The sequence below is a fragment of the Trachurus trachurus genome, assembly GCF_905171665.1.
Source record: "Trachurus trachurus genome assembly, chromosome: 5".
NCBI lineage: Eukaryota > Metazoa > Chordata > Actinopteri > Carangiformes > Carangidae > Trachurus > Trachurus trachurus.
Window position 1 is genome coordinate 23,469,218 of NC_139896.1, and position 24,120 is coordinate 23,493,337.

General features: G+C 44.0%; 2 protein-coding genes across 4 annotated transcripts in view; both read right to left on the reverse strand.

The window, feature by feature from the left end:
* Positions 1 to 1,299: 1,299 nt before the first annotated feature.
* On the reverse strand, positions 1,300 to 9,073 carry ppp1r15b (protein phosphatase 1, regulatory subunit 15B). Its single transcript, XM_083972276.1, has 2 exons — positions 6,150 to 9,073; positions 1,300 to 3,027 (listed from the first exon to the last, which is right to left on the reverse strand). The coding sequence occupies exons 1-2, from the start codon at positions 8,139 to 8,141 to the stop codon at positions 2,815 to 2,817; spliced, it is 2,205 nt and encodes a 734-aa protein (XP_083828402.1). The 5' UTR covers positions 8,142 to 9,073; the 3' UTR covers positions 1,300 to 2,814.
* A 2,260-nt stretch (positions 9,074 to 11,333) lies between these two features.
* pik3c2b (phosphatidylinositol-4-phosphate 3-kinase, catalytic subunit type 2 beta) overlaps positions 11,334 to 24,120 on the reverse strand; it is a 37,956-nt gene continuing 25,169 nt past the window's right edge. For 2 of the 3 annotated variants that reach the window (XM_083972514.1, XM_083972515.1), the window contains exons 15-33: positions 23,893 to 24,035; positions 22,814 to 23,002; positions 22,635 to 22,728; positions 21,207 to 21,301; positions 20,684 to 20,864; positions 20,437 to 20,544; positions 19,366 to 19,458; positions 19,146 to 19,275; positions 18,369 to 18,505; positions 17,930 to 18,099; positions 17,677 to 17,833; positions 17,051 to 17,160; positions 16,484 to 16,685; positions 16,035 to 16,159; positions 15,679 to 15,796; positions 14,474 to 14,552; positions 13,453 to 13,565; positions 12,904 to 13,032; positions 11,334 to 12,795 (exon numbers count right to left, since the gene is read on the reverse strand). In XM_083972514.1, the coding sequence (XP_083828640.1) occupies positions 12,604 to 12,795; positions 12,904 to 13,032; positions 13,453 to 13,565; positions 14,474 to 14,552; positions 15,679 to 15,796; positions 16,035 to 16,159; positions 16,484 to 16,685; positions 17,051 to 17,160; positions 17,677 to 17,833; positions 17,930 to 18,099; positions 18,369 to 18,505; positions 19,146 to 19,275; positions 19,366 to 19,458; positions 20,437 to 20,544; positions 20,684 to 20,864; positions 21,207 to 21,301; positions 22,635 to 22,728; positions 22,814 to 23,002; positions 23,893 to 24,035 (2,565 nt within the window). In that variant the 3' untranslated portion in view covers positions 11,334 to 12,603. The remainder of the gene's footprint in view (positions 12,796 to 12,903; positions 13,033 to 13,452; positions 13,566 to 14,473; positions 14,553 to 15,678; positions 15,797 to 16,034; positions 16,160 to 16,483; positions 16,686 to 17,050; positions 17,161 to 17,676; positions 17,834 to 17,929; positions 18,100 to 18,368; positions 18,506 to 19,145; positions 19,276 to 19,365; positions 19,459 to 20,436; positions 20,545 to 20,683; positions 20,865 to 21,206; positions 21,302 to 22,634; positions 22,729 to 22,813; positions 23,003 to 23,892; positions 24,036 to 24,120) is intronic. The other variant, XM_083972516.1, reaches the window with a different exon arrangement.

A 24,120-nucleotide genomic window follows, 5' to 3' on the forward strand; every position in this document is an offset into this window, starting at 1 on the left:
CAAAATAGGAGAAACTATATTTTAATAATTCAACTGGACTTCATATAAGTTCATAAAGCATTCAGTTATGTTTTATTTGTGTTGATTTCACACATCTTCACTTTTCAAGGACCTGGAGACAATGATCTTGATCTTCACCACCTAAAACATCCTTGCAATATGAGTCTAACATGTTCAATTGAACATAAAGGGGGAAAAACAACATAAGCCAGGGTGTTTTCATTAAATATTGATTTTATTTTAATATTTAAGTCATATTTAGACTGTGAGGAGATGAAGCAGAATGAGTTATCCACCAAATTAAGCATTAGAAAAATAAAAAGCTTTTTGACTAAAATAACACCAAAGATTCATCTGTCGATTATTTTTTCCCCAAAGCCCACCCCCTTCTGTTGTGTTTTCAGATTTTCTCTCAGTTTTCTAATTTAAATGAAATCTTAATGTTGCCTTCCACTCCATCTAATGCAACACAGTGTAGTGACTCATCTTTTCACATCTAATGAGTTTCCTCAAGTGTTTCTCTTCACGTGAGCGATGCAAAGTGAGGACTTCATACTGGTGCAGTGGGGGAGAGGCTCATGCAGATTGTTTATGGGAATGAGTTCAGCTTGGAAATATTTGACTGAGTCAGTGGGTTAGTCCAAGTCTGGTTGGAGATTCGTTAACTTTCCGTCTGCTGGTCTACATTTTTCATACTACAGGAAGAAAGACACACAACTTCGCTTTTTCTAAATCCGGACAGCACAGATACTCAGTATGTCTTTTGTCTGTAGTGTTCACTACGTACAGTTTACACTAACAGTGAGAGGTGGTGAAAAAACTAAAGTCAATGTTAAATCTTAGGAAAATGATTTGTCGTCTCTGAAGTTCAAATAATGTGATTATTAGAGTATTAATTATTCAATAGATCTGTTAATTCTCTCTCCACAGTCAGTAGGTTCTCTACAAATGATCAGACTAGTTGATTACATTTATTGAGTGTCAAGACAGGCTTTTAGAAATATGAGCTCCTTCTAAGTTAATTAATCCAACTCAACAGAGGCAGGAAGATGTTTTTATCTGTGGAGGGAAAAATAACACCAGAGAAACTTTAAATGAAATAGATATCAATGTGTTTTTTAAGCCTTTGTTCAGGGCTTTGAACTGAAGTTGACTTGTTCTCTGGTCAGTTTCATAACATTCTGTTTGAAGCTACTGACATGTTTTGAGAAGTCTTGGTTATTTGAATAGTGAGCAGCTGTTTAGGAAAATATTTGATATTTGTGTGTCAGGACGGGCTTAGCTCAACATTCAGACATGATCCATTAAAGGGAGTTTTATTTTAATACCACAGTGATGTATATCATACTGATTAGAAGCAGAATACTCTGTGTATTGATTGATTATCGGTGATTAGTGAGTCTCAACAGTTAGAGGAACGTTTTCAACATTAAAGAGAGAAATTCATGCAAATCAACACTGAGCCTTCGGTTCCTCCTCCTGTCGGACTTAAACACCAGCGATCTTTGGCTTTTAAAGAGAAAACGGGACCTAACTGAAAGCTTTGGCGGCAAACACAAACACACATGCCAATCCTCGTTCCACGCGGCAGGTTTCACCTGGACTGCGACGGGCTCTGTTGACTGGTTTTAACCCTATGTGTGGGGGGAAAACCGCGCTTCAGCTTGACTGTTGGGTCATCGTCGGTTTTACACCTGAGCCACAGAGAGAAGCTGCTGTTTCCTTTTAAAATCAAAACTAAACATATTAAACCTCTGGGGGAACAAAAATAATGTGGTCATTAGTCATTTTAGTTCACAAGAGTAGTTTGGATACAAGAGTAAAGCAAACTGAGATGGAAATGATTAACACTGAATAATTTATGGTTAAATGTATAATTATTATGCAAATTAATCAGTCAACAACTAATCACTGGATGATTGGAGGCCTGACTCTGTGGATGAATTCTGCATTTTCCAAAAAGGAAATAAAACAGACACTGGTAAAACATGAATACTTTCTTTCTTCCCATCATCATCCGTTGACCCCTGTGACTTTTCTTGGGAAGCAGCTGCTCAATTTCTCAACTTGACTTTATATTTCTGATGAAAACAGCAGTTTGTTTCTGTGCCTGACACCAGGTGTCAAATGGACGAGGAACAGATCTGAAGCAGCTTGAGAAAACACTGAAAACGAACAACAGTTGTAGACATTTTTTTGATGAAGATCTCTTCTTCCTGTCTGCAGAGAGGCTTTAGCTCCAACTTGTAAGCTCTGACAGGGTTTTTCCTCACAGTGAAGTCACGTGTTAAGCCCTTCAAATCACCATGAACACCTTAACAAAACCCCACAGGCCATGTTTTTAACTAAATGAGTCAGTTATGAAGTTGCCCTGAATCTGGTTGAATTAGTCGACTGAATCAAAACAGACGAAGCTGCAGAAACAAACAGACGTGGGCTCGGTCTGAGACCACGTCAGAAAGGAGACTAAAATCAGTCAGTCTAGAGACCAGCGGCTCTTAGTCCGTCCACCTGCTGTCTCTGTGTCTCTATAGTGTCTCTCTCAACAGTTTATATTTATACTGAACAAGTGCAGCTTTCCATGAGACATGTTGAATTACTTGGTCACCCTGGACTTTCAGGACAGATCCTCCGTCCTCCTCAGGCATCCTGGACCGAGAGGACAGACTCCTGTCCTCGGGAGTCCTGGACAGAGAGGTCTGATCGTCACCCTCAGGCGTCCAGGATGAAGAGGACAGATTGTCCTCAGGCATCCTGGACATAGGGGACAGACCGCCGGCCTCAGGCCTCCTGCACGTACGGGACAAACTCATTTCAGGCGTCCTGAACGTAGAGGGTGGTGAGGCGGAGGTACACCAGGCTGCGGTGCTGCGGCTGCAGGCAGTAAGCGATGCTCTGCTCCACTTCCTGACAGCGGCGCAGGAATCGGCAGCGGTCCCGGGCCAGCTCCTCCCAGGGGCCCCGCCGGTCCTCCTCCTCCTCGCCACAGCTGGCGAAGAACTCCTCCACATTGTCACAGAAACGGACCTGATGGGAAGAAGAGGAAGAGTGTTTATAGCTGCTGGAGCACGGCCGAGCTCAGACGACCAGATACATGAACCTGAGCCTCTTTTTTGAGCTCAGATATTATAATAAAAAAAAAAAAAAATTTCCTTATAAATAATATCTAGCAAATGCAGGTAAATGATTGACTATGACTACTGACTATGTCAATTAAGTGATGCATTGGTCATTTAGATGTAACTGATCAGAAACATCTGACTCACTTCAATAATGCATACCAATACTAATCTTTATTTAAACTAACAGGCATTTTCAGAGACTGGTGTAACAAACCAGCTCAGGTGCTGTGATGTGACAACCTATGATACTTGTGATGCTGATATACTGGTAATTACTATTTTCATTATTACACTTCTTCTTATAAAAGTGTATATCACTTGAACAATTATTAAAAAAAAAAAAATACACATGAACCAGGGTGAAGATCTGACTATTATATATTTGTCTTTATGCTCCTTAAAGATCTGGGTGTTCCCATGTGGGCAGGTAATATAAGCTAAGCTGAGAGTAAAGCAGGAGCTGCAGACACATGCTGCACATGTAGCAAAGGGTGTCAGAGCAGAGCTCTGCTCCGATTGGTCGAGCAGGGCTTTCCCCTGATTGGCTGTTGAGGGTGTTTAAATTAAGTGGGTGGTGGCTTCCCCTCTCACTGGGGCGTGCAGCTCTAAATGTGACTGTGGAAATTTTATATGTTGTAACTTTCTTGTTTCAACATGAGTGTGAACTGACTGTCCCACTCATTGTGCACATGGCTGATATCAGTGAGGGGGAGCGATAAGAGGCAGAGCACGATCTACATCCTCCTACGTGATCACACTGAGAAATTTTGGTTTTTGCACAATGTGAACAACAAAAACAAAAGACAGAAAAGGTCAGAGATAAAATGGAAAACGTTCAGTGAAGCAAAGTCTGACGTCCAACTGTGATGTGGAGTTTGTAAAACCTCTGTGTGTCCGACATAAGCAGCAGTACGGAGCGCTTCTAGCACCAAAAACAGGAGTGTAATGGGAGCAACACTGGTCTCATGTTTAGATCCATGTGCTTGTTCTCGCTGCAATTCAAAACCTCAGCAGACTACAGCTCCTTCACCTCCCAGTGACATGACACAACAGAGGTGGAAGCAGCTGCAGAAGGATTGAGGAAAGAGATGATGGCTGACAATAATCTAATGAGCAGTAAAAAAAAAAAAGGAGGTAACCTGAATTATTTTGAATTAATAAATTACATTTCGGAGTCAAGTTGCTCTGCTCATGTCTTCAACAGTTTGATCAGACTGCTTCGGTCTGGGACAGCTCCCACCTAAGAAGACAGCACTACTTGATTTTAACATTTCTATTCAGTGCAATCAGTGAGCTCCTTCAAACCAATTATTTCCCAGACTAACCACATTGCAACGTCTTCCACCTGTGGTTTTGTCTAAACCTCCTCCCTCTAAAGGACAAAGCCTGGGCGTGGAGAACATGTGGCATTTTCAATTGAAAATGATTGAAACTGATAATTGACACAGGTTATAGGTAATACACTTATCAAATCTTACTACTCATGTTCATATATGTTGTGTCAAAGGCTGAAAACACGTGTCACAGGACGGGAATCAGTTCACATTACATCTGTCTTCACATGAGTAGATCATTATCTATTTACAGCGGGTCTGTAGGACCATGGTGACTCATGATGAGAAACTGGTCTGTGTTTCATGTCGAAGTCTCCATGTGTCATCATATGACGGGCTGCAGTAAAATGTCACATTGTAAAACCACAAACGAGGAAGCAAAAACACCAAGAGACACGTATTATTCAGCTCCACGTTTCCTGTAAATCCCTATCACACTGTTCAAATGTACTTCACTGACTTAAAATGTCACAGTCTGTCCGCTTTGAGCGTTATTGTGTCAGATATTTGTATCCAGATAGTGAAACAATACTTTGCTGTTTGACATTACTTTTTGACCTCATATGGTTTATAATTTGTATGTAGCAAAGTCTACAAAGATAGTTTTAACACAAAAGTGCCCAAACCAGCTTGGGTTTGTTTGATTTCATACTTTATATATTAACACATTTGTTTGTGTATCCCACTGCTGGACTTGCAACACACTGTTGGTGTGTTGCTGACCATGTCTAACACAGCAGCTCCATGTCAGAAGTCTCAGGTAACAGAGGGTGTGTACTACTCACTCAGGTATATAGAAAGTGATGGTTGGCCAGTTCACAGTGTCTCAGAGTATAACGCTGCTGAAGTATGTATGTAATGTGACGCTTGTGAAAATACTTAGGGCCTGATGATCAAGACCTACAACTTGAAGTGAAACTATGTTAAACAATGTTACATAAACCAGTTATGTCCTCGCTGTGGAGCACAGCTCCAACAATCAAACATTCATCAGTCATTGAGAAGACAAGCGCTACATTTGTTCACAATAACCAATTAATTACTTAATTTTAATGATCCATTAATTCAATTATTTAAAGAGACTCCGAGCAGTTTGCTTTTGGTTATGTGGATGAATCTACGTTACCCACACTTGTTAATGGGTCCATTTTTAATAAATATATAGTTTTGTCTTTATAGTTATTTTGATATTATTATTTAGTGGTTGGCTTGCCCAGCATTTCCTTTTGTTTTCCCAGACGCTGCCTGGCGACTTGTGGGAATAACGCCGCCGGATCGCTAGTTGGCATCGTTTATGGTCCGAACTACGACGGTATCTGATCGTCTTCGAACCTCTGACTTTCATTCTTGATTAATGAAAACATTTTTGGCAAATGCTTTCACGTTCGTCTGTCTTGCGCCGGTCTAAGAATTTCACCGTGCGTGCGGAGGCTCATGGGAAATGCAGTGTGAAAACACTATTTTGAAACTCCTTGTTGTCCCTTAAAAAAAAAAAAAAAAAAACTCCTGTATCTTATTTTTCAGGGTAAACAGACAAGGTTGAGTGAAACATTAACCATCAATCATCTGGTGACCCAATATGTGGATTGACATTTTGCAAAAAGAACAAACAAACACTCTTGTGGGAGCGAATGGCGGCGGCCGACACAGACATGAAGACGATGCGAGAGCTGAGAAAAGACGACAAACTGACCTTCTTGGTTGTGCCACAGCTCCGGGTGGCGGAGGAGCCGCAGGAGGTGGAGGGCTCTGAGAAGCCGCTGTCCAGCCGCTCCTCGGCGTCTCGTTTACTGTACTCAGGCGGGGACGCTGCCTCATGGCGAGGAGAGCGGGGAGGGGTACGCGAGGCCTTCTTGGCCTTGGCCCTGGGAGCGGCCTCAACGGGCCCTCGAGTCCTGAACGAGGCCTGGAAGTTAAAGGGGCTGTAGGGGTCCGAGGAGCAGCTGAAGGAGCTCCACAGCCGGACGCTCTCCGCTTCGTCCACCTCGCTGGCCGAGGTCGAGTCGTCCCACGTGTCGTGGCCGGATGGAGGGGAGCCGGAGGTCAGGGGAGGGGAGGCTGCCAGAGAGGAGAGAGGGAGCGGGCTGTGGTCCGGGGAAGAGTCGGGGGTTGAGTGGGCAGACGAGGGCTGTGTGGGGGTGGGGATGGTCCTGGGAGGCGTTCTGCCCGTCTGTATTGGGGCAGTGAAGTTTTGGGGGTTGTAGGGGTCCACGGTTTGGCACAACGAGCTCCACAGGCGCTCCGACTCGGAGTCCGCCTCGCTGTCCGAGTCCGACGCTTCGTCATCTTCCTCATCGTCTTCATCAGAGGAGTCGGACAGGTCAGACGACCCCTCGCTGTCAAAACCGTCGTCGTCGTCGTCGTCACTGGACTCCCTCTCTGAGTGGCTGCTGTCGTCGTCGTCACTACACGGGCAGCCCATGATGAAGGCGATGGCTTTGTTCTGGCACTGGGGGTTGGAGAGCGCCGTCTCCCCCGCAGACTGACACTCCTGAGCGGCCGAGTGTTGCTGAGCGTTTCCTTCTTCGTCCACCTTTTCTGACGTAGACTCCTCCTCCCCAGACGACTCTTCCTCCATCTGTGTTGTGTTCTCAGTGGGTTCAGTTTCCTGTTGTTGTTGTTGTTGTTGTTCCTCACTTGGGGCTTTCACCATGTGCTGGTGGCACATCTGGAAATGCTCTTCCTCCAGACTGGAGTAACCATTGTCCTGATCCGGGGTCGGGAGTGCCGCCTCACTGCAGGCGGCGGCAGCTCCTGAACCGCTCAGGTGGTTCCTGATGTTAAGCTGGTGGTCTGGTGCGGACCCCTCTGTATTCTGGACTGTGTGAAGGCCTCCTTTGTTAGCCGGCTCCTCTTTGTGGTCAGTCGGTCCAGTGTTTTCTCCCAGAGTCGATTCCCTGCTGTCTCTCTGGACAAACACAGGGGTTGTTTCGGCAGCAGGGGCTTTTGTTTCAACCCCTGGTTGCTGTGGACAAAGCTGGCCTGTCACTGCCCCCTCCTCAGCCCAGGACAAATCTGACAACAGCCCTTTCTGTGAGCTCTCCTCACCTCCCCAGAAACTGCCCCACCACGTCCTGCTTTTCCCACCAGCGCTCTTCACGGTGGAGCCCATAGCCTCGGTCACCCAGTCCTTCCCTGCCGTGGGTTTTATTTCCTGAGATGACACGGAGTTCAGCAGAACATGACTGAAGAAAGTCCTGGCAGAGGAAAAATATCCAATCTGCGTCTCTTGGCAGATATTTATGTCCATTTCTGTGTTTTGAATCCCAATTTCCCTCAGAGACTGAGCCGTGAGCCAGGGCAGCGCGGCGCCGTCCGGCGGCTCCAGCAGGCCGGCGGCCCCGGTGTGCTGACACCGCAGGTACGTCAGGTGCGGAGCCGCGTGCGGCGCGAGCGGCATCATGTCGTCCAGTTGTCGTAAGAACTCCCTCTCTTCCTCAACAAAACTGGTTTTCATGTCTCCACCGATCCACCCGCTCCCTCTATCAGCCAGAGTCTGATTTCGGGGTCGTCCCGGGAGATATTTCTGCAGAAACGACAGCGCGGGCCTGGACACCACGGAGAGCAGGCCGATCCACGAGCTTTCCTGATTATCAAGCCCGACAGAGGTGACTCCGTGGCCGGTCGGGGAGGACGAGCTCTGCCCGCCGGATAAATGTCTCTCATCACTCATGTTTCTGAACATTTTTAACCAACTCAAAAGTGCAAAATATAAATTATCTGATGAAGTGAGTGACAGTGGTAATTAAATAAGTGACAGAGCCACGTTCAGGTCAGCTCCTTCTTTGACAGCTGTCAGACGGAGAGGCTGCAGCAAGCCACAGGTCCGGGTTAACAGCAGCAATTACTGGTGCTATCCATTTTTAACACTTTCAGTCTTTACTAATATAACATTGTCTTTACACTGCTTGGAAAACATTACGATTACCACAACCGGAGGGAACCCAGGAAATATCGTCCATGAGTCCGGCGGGCTCCGCGGCGTCAAAGGTTAGCTGAGAGTGGTGGTTGGACTTCTTCCTAGTGGACAGTTTGGTGGGGACGAAGCTGGAGGAGAAAGAAAGGCTGAACACACTCGAGTAACGATACGAAGAAGACGTCAGGTGTGAAGATGAAAGAAGAGCCATTTTGTCTGATGTGTAGTCTTCGTGGAAAAGCGGCGGCTGGTGGTGGAGGTCTCCGTTGAGCGGCAGCTGACGATGCTAGCGGGTTAGCTTAGCTTAGCGGTTGGCTTTACGATTACAGGACCAGAAAGATAGCGACGATTTACTCAAAATCTTCGACCTTAAACCACAGTATGGTAGCCTAGTTGTCTTGTTTGAGCTGTTTTTAACCCGTTCCGACGTTTTACTGTCTCGGTTTTCTTGCCAAAGTGAGGGTTTCACCGCCGCGTCGCTTCCGCTCGTTCAGAGAGATTTCATCAGAAAGTCAAGGGACCGTCCGCACGCACTCGTTTCTTCCTGTAACGTAAAACCCGAGGTTAGGGAGCGTCGCAGTGTTACTGAAGCGGAGGGAGCGTGACCGACAGCATACATACAGTACATGTGCCCCCTGGTCTCACGTCCCTGTGCAGCTGCAGCACTATCTTACATAAGGCAGAGTCCAAGGTCTGTCTGCTGCTGCCATGTGTTTATCAGTGTGAGACTCCTGCAGCCACACGGTCCCTTATTTAGACCCGAAGCTGCCAAGGCTACAGGGAAGTAGTTTAAAAATAGTCTGTTTGCTCATGTGTTTTTTCAAATACATTTACTAATACCTACCTTATCATTATACAAGTTAAAACAATGTCTAATGTATAAATAAATAATATAATAAATAAAATAATGTAATGTATTTAATGGGATATGAACTGTATAGAAACACACAACAGGAGGGAGAAGATTTTTTTTTAAATTCCCACTTATGTCTATGGTTGGTTTAGTTCGTTTCTTGCCTTTTTACTTTTGTCCTGAAATTGCTTTTGTCTCAAGTTGATTTATTTCAAGATCTTTTCTTTTTGCAGTGTTTAAACCAGACCAAAACACTCCCCCTGGCTCATCTTGAAAATGTATTCTTGACATACAAAATAATCTGAATTTAGATAGGCCTACATTATTCTTAGACATTTTAAGACATTTGAAGAATTATTTATTTGATTGAGGGTGGAACAAAGGTAGGTAAAGACAATAAAAAAAGAAATAACAAAAACAGGATTTTTCCGATTCAAGTTTATTTTTTAGTGCAAATAATACAAAACATGTTCCAAAATTAAAGTTACACATTAATAACAGCTTTTGTCTATATTTGAATCTACATCTGAACGGTGTCTCCAACTACGCTGCAGTGGAAAATCCAATCACATTTTCATTGACTTCAGTATGTCCAGTACAAATAAAGATCCAGTTCATTTTGAACTTACATTCTCTCCCTGTAGCATCAGGGGTCAGGACTCAGACTCACAAACTTTACTGCACACCACTCTTTCCCAATACATAGATCAATGTGGTTTAACCTTTCAGCTGCAGCTCAGTCTCATCACTTCAAGCTTTTACTAAGTTCAGCTTCAAAACCCCCAAATTTGGATCTTCAACATGTTTTAATAAGACTAAATCCTCTGTTCAGGGTTGGTTAATGGATCTGGGGTGTGGTCTTGGTTTGAATCTATTCATTTGAATATTCAAAGTTGAACCAAAAAAATAAAAAGACAAGCTACTGTAGATTAAAATCCAACCTGCTGAGCCTCAAATAGAGTTTTTACGGTGTTTGAGGGTGTGAGCAGTGATGTTGTGTTCATGTGTTTGGGCTCCGACTAAAGGTTGTATTTATTACACTGACCACAGGACATGCTGAGATCCCAGCCTGAAAGCAAATGGTTAGTGAATATTTTTGAGTTTATCAGAGGCTGAGTGTGGTGACAGGAGCTGTCTCACCTGATGTCAGCACAGCAGCCATGTGACTGAATCATAAACAGCTGATCCAGGGTCAGTTTTCTATACAGATAATGTATAATATATACACTATTTCACTTTAATGGAGAAAACAATGAAACCGTTACACTCTTAATCATCACACAGGCCTGTAAACGTGGCAGCACTGAGCAACAGCTGCACTCCTGTGTGTGAGGATGTGTTCAGGTACAGCACAGAGTGTAGGTCACCTGTGTTTTCCAGCACAGGTCGCTGCAGTAAAACAGAAGAAAAAAGTGAAAATACACTTCAGGTTGTGTTTACGTGTGATCTTTAATCACATGTTTTTATTAATCACATGTTTTTATTAATCACATGTTTTTATTAATGTGATCTTACAGCCTCTAAGATTCACCTAACATGTGCAGTGTGTGTTGCTCTGTGTGTGTAGGAGGACATTAGACAGGACTTGATTCGTGAACCACTCCATGATCAACTGGCCACAGTCCTGATGTTCACAATAAACCACAAGTGTTGAGCCTCAGCTGCAGCTAACAGATGATTTGTATCATAAGGGACCAAAGTGAAGACAATTATTTGAAATATCTCAGGTGACCAGTTTGAAATGTTAACATTCACGTCTTGAGAAGAGTGGTGGACAGAGCAGGTCAGTGGAGTTTGTTTCCTGCAGGTTCGTCCCCTCCGTTTGTCTCGTCTACAGCGCAAAAAACAACCTGCAGGAATACTAACTAGTTCCCCTTCAATATTCACTGCAGCCTGGGTCATTAAAAACCCAGAGAGGCAGTTTAAAAATGGCCACAAAACTTTCCCAAAAAGTACAAAATCACAGGCAGAGAGGGAATAAAATGTAGAAACAAGCAGCCAGAGGTGCCGAGCAGATTATTAAGATCTGAGAGGGAACATCAGAGCAGGATGAGTTTAAAGGCAAACAGAACAACGTGTCCCTGCGTCAGGATCTCTCTCTCTCTCTCTCTCTCTCTCTCTCTCTCTCTCTCTCTCTCTCTCTCTCTCTCAGACTCTCATGCAGAACTGATCCACCTCAAGACTTCAAAATCAAAACCACATCCACACTATAAAAAATATCCTGTCAACCAACCACATGAGTGGTTGGATCCACTCCACCCGATATGAGCACGACTTGCTGTTAGCAACACTGAAGCTAAAACTCTGTATGTACACAAACACGAAAGGTAAAACTCTTCTCCTGTTACTTTGTGCTGAAGTAACAACACAGACTTAGTGTGAGTTTGTGTGTTTGCTTCGTCTCTGCCTGACCCAAGGTTTCATTCCTGGAACACAAAAACACAGCTGCTCCTGGCTCCACCGGCCATGACGCAGAGTTTCTTTTTTTACAGTGAAGTTGTGTAAAATGTGAACCAGCTTCTGAACAGTGATGTGCTGTTTGTTCTTCTTTGTCCCTGCAGATAAACGTCCTCTCCACCTTCATTCACAAACAGTGTGTGTCTCCCAGCATCGTCATTTCATAAAAACTCATGTGTCATGTTTAGCTACTGATGATTTCACCCGTCACGTCTCTTAACAGGTGCAGAGCAGACAGAGAGAAATAAACTGAATCCGATCTGAGCTCGACTCTGAGCCACAGTTGTGACTGAGATCGTTCACGGTTACATAATTTCAGCGGCACAGATGATGTGACAGCTTCCTCTACCCTCTGATCTCATGAAGCCCGGGGCACAGACAGTTTATCTTCCTGCAGTGAGTCCATACAGAGCTCTTCATTTAAACTTAATCTTAAAATGTCTTAAAACTAACTGTGTGTTCTCAAGTTAAAAAGTGTAAAAGTTCATCATAAAATTCACATATTCAACATAACGTTAGAGGCCAAGTTAAATTAAAAACTAGTTAATTAGTTTAACTTATTAACTTTGATGGGACTTCACTGGAAAGTTTGTTTCTCGAAATCAGGAGAATTTGAAACGGTTTCAGAACCCGACTGCTTCAGAGAATAATTAACTTATTATTTTTTAGTCCAATAAATTACTAATAGAGTGTTATTGAGTCGGTTCTCCCTGTGTTTAAAAACTAAAGGGAATAGCTTGAAATGAACTGCGATGTCAGTGAAGTGACCTTTAACCTTAAACCCCCTCCCACACAGAGGGAGGATCAGCCACACGGCTTTTACTTTGAAAGGATTTTCCTTTTTTCTTCTCTCCTTCTCCTGAGGAGAACGGCTTCTCTTCTTCTCTTCCTTCAAACCCCACGCTTCCTGTTTCTCGTCCTTCAGTGGGCGGAGTCGGACCTGGCGGCGCCCAGTTGGTGCCAGTCCACCCAGTGTTGACCCGGTACCAGCTTCTTCAGGGGGATGAAGGTCTCTCCCAGCAAGGTGTTGTCCCAGAAAGCCCCGTCGTCCAGAACCCGCAGGTGGATCACCCTCTGGTCCAGGTCGCCGCGGGGGATCCGCTCGTACACAAGCTGCAGGGATAAGGAGGGAGGGGGCGGTGGGGTCAACAATCATCCCATCTCTACACAGTTGCCTCGGTATAAAGTTGAATATCAGAGTCAGACGGGATGAGTTTGTACCATCTCGTTGTAGGTGGGGTTGCAGGTGCGCCGTGCTGCCTTGGTCTTCCTCTTGCTGGTCTTCTGGGGGTCAGGGAGGAGGTAGAGCTTCACGTAGGGGTCCGGGTCTGTCCCGTCCTGCAGGGGCTGCTGCATAGCACAAACACATACATCCATCAGCGGTTGTTTGCTGTTTTTACCTTCTGGAGGTCTATATTTATTTATTTATTTATTTATCTTTCACTGTTTTTGAGTACTCTGTCCTAATCATGTCGATACAGCTGTTTTTGTGCAATGGTATGTTTGTATTGTTTGTTAAGTGGATGTATGTGTTTCTACTGGTGGCAAAGCAGTTTCCCCCTGGGGATCAATAAAGTTTTCTATCCTATCCTATCCATGTTAGTATCCCCCATCTGGGTTCAAAGCCAATCATTAACATCTGTACAGGTCCAGTAAAACCAAGAACTCTGCTGTTCAATAATAATAAAAAAGAATTATGTGTTTACAGCATCCTGGCAACGGATGTCAATATAAACACACACACACACACACACAGTGAGTCAGACTGACCAGTCCTCGTATGTGCATGACCATGATGAAGAGTTTGTCATTCTTGTAGGAGATGGAGAGTTTGACTTCACCGAGCTCTTTCCCTGAAGCTGGAGACCACGAGATCTCTGCAACTTCAACAAAACAAAAAAACGTCTTAGATACAAGTGAATCAGAATCGATAAAAACAATTAAAATACTTTCACTTTCCTTCTTGTTATCAGACTTTCTCACTCAATCTTAGGTTTTCTGAGCTGTGAGAGGTTAAGGTTTGGAGTGTGAGCACCGGATCCTTAACAGCTGTAAAACCCAGTTAAAGTTCAACTGATCAACTGATCCACCCTCATTAAAGTAATACACAGCAGGTCCCTACTGTACACTGAGACCTGAACTTGTTTCAGACCGGCTCCTGACTACAGCTCTGATACCGAGTTCAAACATGGCAGCAGTCTTTATTGTACAGACTCATATTAACAGAGAGAGGACACAGAGGAAGAAGATATATTTATTCTTCTTGAAATTACTATTCATTCATAAAACCAGTGTAACAGGAGCCTCAGTGGGAACACACTGACATATAAACTGACTTCAGTGTGTTTCAAGTGAACACGCTGGACTTTAGCCTCGTCTCCATGTGTGTGTACTCTGAGTCAGCTGTGTGTTACTTTACTTATGGTGGATCAGTTGAACTTTAACAGAGTTTTACAGCTGTGACGTGTCCGACGCTCACACTCACATGCTGAAAACTGCAGTTGGACTGATAACAAAAAGAAAACTGAAAGTATTTTTATTGTTATTGTCTTGATAGTGGAATGTGGTGTGACAGAACTGATCTGAACATCAAATCCTCCTGTGTCAAGGTTACATCTGGAGAGGCTAATAACAACTGTCATGACGTATTTACAGTCGATGGACAGAAAACAAATGCAGTAGAAAAGATTTGACCATTATTATCATATTGTCACTGGATATTAATAACTACAAACTAAACTTAACATCCACGGTTTGTGTTGACTGATGTGCAGTGTGTGACTGTGTTCACCTGCTGCTTTGCTGGGTGTTGTTGTTCCTGGTCTCTCGTCTCTGGGCAGCGGGTGGAAGAAGGTGTAGACCAAATCACACTGTAACACACACATAAACATTGTTCACACATTTAAACCACAGATCGGTCACTGGACTAAACTCCATCGCTCTTAGTTGCTCCGTGTATTTGTGTTTTATTTGTTCCTGTATATGAATACATTGTTTAGATTTACTGTTTTGTTGTATATAATTGAACCCTATTCGCCAAAGTTTATAGGCGTGATCTTTGTCTGTTTTTGGTAGAAAATGTTTAACATACTTGCAATAACTTAATATAGTCTGGAAACAAACCAATAAAAGGAGCATGGGAAAAGATAAGATGAGAAACTCCTGCTACAAAGTGTCAGATGAGACGTGTGTACAATTATTACTGTACAATTGTTACTGTAATATGTAATTCATGTATCTACACATGAAATGTGCTACAGACCCAAGATCATACAGACTGTAAAATGAAAACAGAAGTCACATTTAATCACGTTTATGAAAATACACGTGCAAACAATATACAGTAGCTACTGTATATTCAGTGTCAGTGGTTGCGAGAACACACACACACACACACACACACACACACACAGTTAACGTCCTGCCAAGTTTCTAAAACTGGACAGACCTGATACAGCAGTAAGGGTCCACACCCACAGTGTGTGTGCGCGCACGTGTGTGTGTGTGTGTATGTCAAAATGAAACTTAAGTGGATGGTGAGGACACAGTGTTCAGATCAGTCACTGAGCTTTACAAACACGGAAATAAAGTCACTTTATACAATAGAGCTCCAACTAATGATTATTTTACATTATAGATTAGATTCATTATAAATGGTTTTCTCAGCAAGACACATTAATCCATTATATTATTTGACATTATTATTTATATCTAATGTATGAATTCATTCATGAATCCTAATGAAAAACAATAATTATTTGAGTGGAACATATCAGCCTTTATTATGTCCTTTATTCTGAAAGTGTGAGCTGAGCCGAAACCTCTTGAAAACACTTAGAGATAAAAGATTTTTATGTGATGACAACAACAACAACAACAACAACAACAGAAACATGCGTCTGCAGCTGACTGTAAATATGTATTTCACAGTGTAAATAAGTGGAGAAACCAGAGAAACCAGGGTCAACACAGGTCAAAGGTCAGACTGCAACTGACCTGGGCCACCTCTGGGCCGGCGTGAATCAGGTGCCAGACGTAACCGTTCAGCTCGTCTTTCCTCCTATCAGCCATCGCCTCGCCTCGGGAACGACCAATCACAAAACGGCTCGGGAAGCTGGGGGCGGGACAAAGATTAGACGGGGCCTCAATTTTCACAGTGACGACATTACAACCATATTCTTATATTACAACAATGTACAACTTCCTCTTCTGTCTATATTGTAAATGTTGTGCATAGTGATAGGAAATTAACACAACCATGTACTACTGTGTGCGTTTGTGTGTGTGTGTGTGTGTGTGTGTGTGTGTGTGTGTGTGTGTGTGTGTGTGTGTGTGTGTGTGTGTGTGTGTACCTGGGCAGTCTGGATGAGGGGAAGATGAGTCTCATTTTACTATGAAGTTCATGAAACTCTTCAAACGTCCTCTGGACCAGCTGCACCTCCTGCTGACCTTCACGCTCCACCTTTACCACAAAGGCCTGAAACACACACACACACAACCAAACTGTGACCCCAAACTGGCAGAAATATGACGTATATGATCATGAGCTGGATGTGTTTGTCATTTGTCATTAAAAAAACAACATAAAAAACGTGATTAGAAAAAAAAATAATAATAGAAAAACGCTTTGTGGCTAATTTTACATATATTTTTGCTTCTGACAGGCCTTTGAATGTCCCTCCACCACTCAGAGCCAGTGTTCAGATACAATCTGCAGAAAACAGACTGATGTTGTAAGTGAAGCTGCATGGCCTTCATCTTATAGCGGCTGCTTTGTCAGGTGGTTTGCAGCTGGACTCACGTATGTCTTGCTGGGGATGGTGGTGCGCATGTGTCTGCAGATGTACAGGTTCCTGATGAGGCCGTCGCTCTTCAGAGTGTGAATTCTGGGAGCGAACGACAGCGAGGGCCGATCCTCCGTGGAGGCGAACTTCATCTGGGCCAGATTGTGAATGAAGAAGTTGAGTTTGGTGGCGACGCTGCCCAGGCTGGACTCGATCAACCTGCACAGGTCAGAGAGGGAGGGAGGACAGCTAGAGATCAATCTGCTGCTGTATGTTATTTTCTTGTGTTTGTGTAACACAGGGTTAATTCGCATTTTGGCCAATGATGTTTTCATGATGTTTCCATGACTTTAAAAACAGTTTTCACAACTGATCATTCTGTGTTTACATGAAATGTAAATCCAATAACAACAGCAATTCCAGTAAACATTTACTGCATATGGATTGTAAACAACAGGGCGTAATTCAGTATCTGTAGTTTCTTCCTTTATTGATTTAGTCAATTATTAGAGTACTGATATGATCATGTGATTAGTTTATTAACTGTGTATCTTTGTAGTGTGTGTGTGTGTGTGTGTGTGTACCTGGTGAAGTACATGGTGGCGTCGGCCTCAGACTCGTGAGGTCTCAGTGCATCATACACATACTTCAGATCCTCCAGATCAGACAGTTCAGGAATCCCACAGGACAACATCTGCACGCGCACACGCACACACACACACACACCAGCTATAAACACCATTTTAACAGTGGACTTCATAATGACAGTGCTAAAGCAGCTCCTCATAGTGATGAACCATGTTTGCACATCTCGACTGTAACGACTGGTCCATTAACTGATTGACAGAAAATGTATTATTTACATGTAGCGTAATCTTTTTTCTTCATGTTTTTTGACATCTAAAATAAAAGTGATGCATGCTGTTCCTAATTCTCAGTGTCAGTTAAATTCGACTAATAATATTTATTTATTTATATACGTACATAATACGTTTGGCTACTGAGCCTTTTCATGTTTCTAGAGTGATGTATTTTAAACTCAGTTATAATAGTTTAAAGGTAGGCCGCCTGTGAGTGTGTGGTCATATTTTAGTTTGACACATGTCATGAGGATGTTTTGGTTCAGACACCTTCAATGCATGATAACAAGGGTCCTCACAGCTACAGATGGGCTACCGTGTGTGTGTGTGTGTGTGTGTGTTGCACCTACCAGGCCCAGCAGGTTGAGGAACAGGTGTGCGTGCTTCCTGATCAGGTTGTAGGCCTCACAGCACAGATCCACAAAGTCGTGGAAGCGACTGGACGGTTTGTCCCCTCCGTTGATGACGTACGCCATGTCCGAGGTGAAGACGAAGGGGGCGCGGTCCCTGCAGGTCACATGACAGAAAAAAAAACAAAAACATGTTTACCTAATCCTAGCCAACTGTGACCATGGATACGTCGACGTCGGTGCACTCTCTCACCGTTTGATGTTTCCAAACATCTGCGCATGTCCTAGGAACTTCCCAAAGTCGATGTGAAACATGTGGCCGCTGGTCTTCAGCATGATGTTGTCATTGTGGCGGTCGCAGATTCCCAGGATGTAGGTCGCCACGCAGCAGCCGGCGCAAGAGTAGATGAAGTTCTCCACCGCCTGGACGCAGACCACAGTTAAGACTCATGTACTTTGAGTTAGTTTAATCATCTGTGACGGGTGCAGAGGTCAGAGGCGAGGGGGTTTTTCCTCTATTTGTTTGCATTTCTGCCAATTTACATGTGTTTTCTTTAGCAGGAGTGGATTGACCTCCAGGGCCACCGTGGATTTGCATCAAGTGCAGACACAAGCACAGTCAAGACGGACAAGACCTGAGTAAGTATCCCCCTGGCTCTTTGTTTGTGTGTGTGTGTCCAGGTGTGTGTTACCTTGTCGTACTGCTCGTCAGTAGGGTTGTGCTTCAGCAGCCAGTCCGCCAGTGGACGGTCTTTAAAGGACCCGGTGACGCCATGTTCCACCTGGATCTTCCTCAGAGTGTCGGCCTGAGGGATCATCTCGACCATACCTGAGAACAGGTAACAACACACCTGTCAGTCACATCCACACCTCTCACCTAAGAACAGTGGACACACAGGTACAAACTCCAGTGGCGCTGCTCTGAGAGCGACCCGGACTCTGGTGCTACGGCCGGCTGCTCCTTTGTTTGTTTGTTTGTTTGTTTTTAAGTAAGTTTTTGCTCGTTTCACTCTGTAGTCAGGCAGGCACGGAGGGTTTTGTCAGACCCGTCCCACATCCTTCTGGAAAACTACGAGCTCTTGCCTTTCGGTAGAAGGTATAGACTCCCTAAATGCAGACTGAATCGTTTTAAATTCTCTTTTGTACCCACCTCCATCAAACTTTTAAACAGCTCTGTAGATGGTGTACGCTGAGGCCTGGGAGGTGTGCAATAACTCTTGTTTTTATTTTTTTATCTGGGAGATGTGCAATAACTGATGCTTGTCTGTTTGTTTGTTTGTTTACTTTTTAATCTTTTTAAACCCTTAACTGGGTGTGTTATGAGTGTGTGTGTACATGTCAACTGTCATTTATGTATTTTATGTATATTAAGGCAGCTTTTTTACCATGCACTGAGTCCACAACAAATTTCCCCTGTGGGACATTAAAGTTTATTCTATTCTATTCTATTCTATTCAGTCTGTCCTCACCTCGCCCTCTTCCAGTGGAGAAGCATTTGAAGATGACCATCCTCATGTCCAGACCCTCCTGGATCCAGATCTTGTTCATGATGCGGATCATCTGCAGTGTCAGCATGTCCTGCCGCAGGTCGTCTCCTGACTGGACCGAGACAAGACACGTCACGGGTGAACAGAGACTCAGACACAGTTTGAATGTTGTTCAGGTTGGAAGAGGATCTGATCGCGTTACCTTGAAGATGACGTTGATGTTGTCTCCCAGAGGGTCCAGGTTGTGGAAGGACAGTTTGAGAGGGACAGCGTTGGAGTTGAAGAAGGAACATGACTGTAAAAGACAGACGGACGGACAGGAACGCTCAGACACAGACATTTAACTTTGATTGTCTCCGTGTTGGTGCATCAGGTATCACTGCAGGTTCAGGGGTAACGATGCTCTCCCAAGTTTCTAACTGACTGTCCTTTTCATGAAGCTGCTGAGGGAGGGATAAAATCGTGTTTCCACTAACCTGTTTCACCTGACACACATTCCAGAGACCCCCCCCCCCCACCACCACCACCACCACCCCACGAACCTGAACTTGAGCCAGTCTCAAAGTCAGGATCGAGACCAAAATTAGCGTCTTTGACCCCCGACAGCTACGACCTACTTTTAGCCTGAAGATGTCACAGGAATATAACACATGATCTCCTTCCTGCTCTAAGGGGCATGAACCCTCCAATGACCCCCTGACCTTCCCACTAGGGTCACAACAACGCGGGTTAGGGTTCATCTGTATATAACTGCTGTTCATGGTCTTTCTTTCAACCGGCCCCTCTCACCTGAGCCCGGTTCTGTTGGAGGTTAAGTTGCTCTGTGTAATAAACATTAAAGGGGAACTATGCAAGTCCGGTTGCTTTTTCGCTGTTTTGCTTACCCTCCTAAGTTATTTATCATATATGCATTACGATGCATGTATTTGTGTAGTCTTATCTGTCAAAAACAAGAGATTATGGGTAACAGCCGCATTTTTGTTGCGGTGCTGCAGAGACGTGAGCTGGGACACCGGGTCGCAGGCGCTGATGATGTTGCAAGGTTGGTTTTTGGCCAAGAGACGCTACGTGGAAGGCAAAGAGCCTCCATTCTCCCTCCTAACAAGTTACAAGTCATTCATTACACCACCAATTACTCTGAAGCTGTTTAATCAAGGTATGAATGTAGCATAATTAAGGACATGACATCAGCCTGTAAGGAGCCTTCAGATTATGTGTATTATGAATTTGTGCTTTTCGAGAACAGTAAAAATGTGTTCGTCTCAGTCTGTACCTGGATGTTGATTCCTTTGACCAGCAGCGCCGGGTTCAGAGGAAGTCTACAGCTGCTGTTCATGGAGAAGAACTGCTTGGTCTCATCCAGACCCTCTCTGAGGACGGACTGTAACACAGAACACAGAACAAGAGTCACATCTCGATGTCCGTGGCTCCACCACTCCACATGACGCTCACAGACAAGTCAACTTCACAGGCTTGGTTAACTCTCTCTTCATGATCCAGGTTGTCGGTGTCCTCCTCACCTGTCTGCTGGATGGTGTGGCCTCTCGCACTTTGTGCGCCACCTTAGCGAGGATGGAGACGAGCCAGCACTGACGGTCAAACTCGTCCCGCAGACCTCGACCGACGCAGCAGAGCAGAGCGGCCAGGAGGTGCTGATATCGAGCACTGAACTGACTGTCCTGCAGGTTGTCCTTCAGCAGCCTGAGAGACAGAGACGGACACAGTCACAACTCAACTTTACTAAACTAAACCAAACTAACCCGGATCCTGGTCTGAATCTGTCCTGCAGGTTGTCCCTCAGCAGCCAGAGACGATCAGTCTGCATCTGCTAACTCTGAATGGTGTTGTCCTCTAATGAACCAGGTGGATTAGTATCAACTGGAAGCATGTCAGTAAACAGTTTGATGAGCAGAGGTTTAAGTAGTTTATAATAATAATCCCACCAGATGTTGTTGTGTGTCTGGGAGAAGGAAAGCAACATGTATGACCTGACAACCTTCAGACAGTAACTGTGTGTGATCAGTGAATCAGAGGGCAGCTGACCAGAAGAGGTAGTGAGCGATGCGAACGTCCCCGATGGCTCGCCGCAGGAGGAAGCGGACCAGAGAGCTGTCCAGGTAGCACTCGTACTTCAGAGCCTGAGACACGGAGACAGAGACAGGGTCAGCGCTGAAGTCCAGTCAGTTTCTATCTAAGCAGCCAAAACCACAGGACTTCCATTATATTATATATGTGTTACAGTCGCCCATCAGTAGCTAATTAACCAAGAGATGACATTCAGTGCATTGTTTATTTCCACCACCACGGCTGTCAAAGGTAACATGATAATAACTCATCAATGCAAATTCCTCTTACTGCCACTCCTTTTGTTTTTTGATGTGGAATTTACACATAATTATGTTATTCTGACCTCTGACCCAACTATGGTTAGATTCAGTTGTGGGAAATAAATGAGCTCACCGTCTCAAACTAAAACTTCTCTGCTAACAGTTACCACTCTGACGGAGCTGCCATGTTGTTGTTATTTGAGCATATTCATTTTAGACAAATACAGTGAAGCCTTTGAGGGTTTCTGTATTGTATTTGTCAGTGTTTTTGGTTAATCTATAATAAGTCACATTTACATATTTGTCCATTATTAACGACTTGGGAAAATATGATTAAATGATGAGTTACTCTTTGACTGATTTTAATTAGCTGTTGTTTTTTTTTAGCCTCCATCTGTGATCCTCTATACTTCTCAAACACATGTAACACATAAAAAGTCCTCTTGGAAAGTGAAGCATTTGAAGTGCTGGGAAGATTTTAATGTGAAACATCAAAAAGGAAGAACTGAGTTTCACTGACTCAGCTTAACTGTTTGTTTGTTTTTTTTTCAAAAGTACTGGAGTTAATCAAAATCAAAACAGTGTTAGTGTAAAAAAAAAAACATTAAGAGAAACAAAAAGAAACCAGATGAATAACACTGAACTATAAAGGCAAACCTGCAGATTGGAGATAAACTGAAAGACAACAGTGAATGAACCAGAATAAATGTTTAACTGTAGGAATAGAAATTGACAGAACTGTGTGAGAATTATAGGCTGCAGTTTCAGCTTCGACCCTGAGGGAGGCGCTACAGACGCATAAGAACCACCAGAAACGTGGACAGCAGGTTGTTGTGCCAAACGCCATTATATCAAGGAACACAAACATGATGCCTCAGTGACTAATAATGGTCAGTATGGACAACAAGAGGTTGGATGTAATTACATCCAGTAATTGTTGAGATTGAGATAAGAGATTGTGTTCTTTGAGCCACTGAAAGGCTTTTAATGTGAAATATCTGTGCAGGAAGTCGTGTGTTCGAGTTGAAAAAGAGCTAAGAGAAGCTGACTGGAGTTCATCATCATTAAGTTTTGATGAGAAAAAGTGTTTCCCAAGAGCTGAGTTTGCATCAACAGCCACATACACGTCCTGTCATCACGTTACCTGGACCAGCTGAGGCAGGAAGTCCAGCAGCTCCGGGTCTGAGATGGAGTCCATCCACTGGACGGCCGTCCGTCTCAGCTCCTGGTCCGGGAACCTGTCGAACACACGACAATGATAAATGTCACTCAGCCGCTCTGACCTTTAGAGGACGAGGTGAGCGTCAGTGAGCAGGGACGTACGAGGCGTGGAGGAGGCCCAGGGCGTCCAGGTGGCCCAGGCAGGCCCACTGTCTCAGCAGGGCGTAGATGTCGGGCAGACAGGCCCACTCCCAGCAGGGGGCGCTGGCCAGAACCAGAGGCAGCGCCGCACTTTCCGACTGACAGAAGGCCTTCTTCTCCCACAGCAGCCGCTTGTCCTCCATCGTCAACCTGCACAGGTACCACACACACAGTTTACACAGGAAGCACTGGCCGTTATTAGATTTTTTCTGATAATATTCTGAATATTATACGGTTTGTGTGGGAAATGTTAGATACATGTTCCACACACTCTGAGCGTTTGAGTTCGGCCAAACATTTATGAGACCCAGAGAGACCTGTGGAAACCTGCTAACTGCTGCAGCAGAAACCTCACAAGAGGTAAATCTCTGCAGCTCATGTTTCTGTTGGCTCACACACTTGACCCTGATCTCTGATCCTGGATCAGATCCTTGTCGGACCGTCTCTGATTTCTGGATGAAGACATTAAAATGCTCTGCAGGTTGGGAACATTTAAATCCCAGAGGTGAATCAAAAGGGAAAAAACCCATCTGGACCGTATTTACCCTCATGTCAGGGTTTTATTGGTGTGACTGAAGAGTCAGCGGCGACACTGGCTGCTGCTTTTACAAACTCAGATGTTTCACCACTAAATTACTTAAAGATGCGAATGCCAACAGTTTTAGGAGCAGTCTTTAACAATTTAAAGATCAGATGTGTATTGGTATAAAAACCTTAAAAATAGTATTTATACTGCATACTTAATTGCTAATTTGTTTATTTTATTGGCCACCAAATATTTCATTCAGGAGTAATTTCTAAATTATATTTGATTTGAGTTTTGAAATGTCTTCTTATGTTATCTCATAGTTTTGTATTGTTTATCTATTTCATTGTCAGTTTGATTAATTGTGACTAATTTAGTTTTGACAGCAAAGACTTTTCTCTACTGTTTATACCAATCTATTTTATTCATTTATTTTTCATTAACAGTTTTCTTCCATCTTTGATATTTATGAATATAAATATCAACAACAATAAAGTCTGTGTGTGTGTCTGACCAGAAGAATGCCTTCTTGTGCAGGACGTCCTGCAGCTGGATTTGACTGATGGTGTCCAGTCTGGAGAAGTCGTACTGAGGGCAGAAGTCAGCTGGAGCAGGAGTACTGAAGCGAACCTCAAAGGACGAGGTGGGAAAGTCCACCTGAGACCAGGAGACAGACACAGAGAGACACCGGTCAGAGGGAGGAGCGCGAGCAGAGCGCACTCTGAAAATCCACCACCAGCAT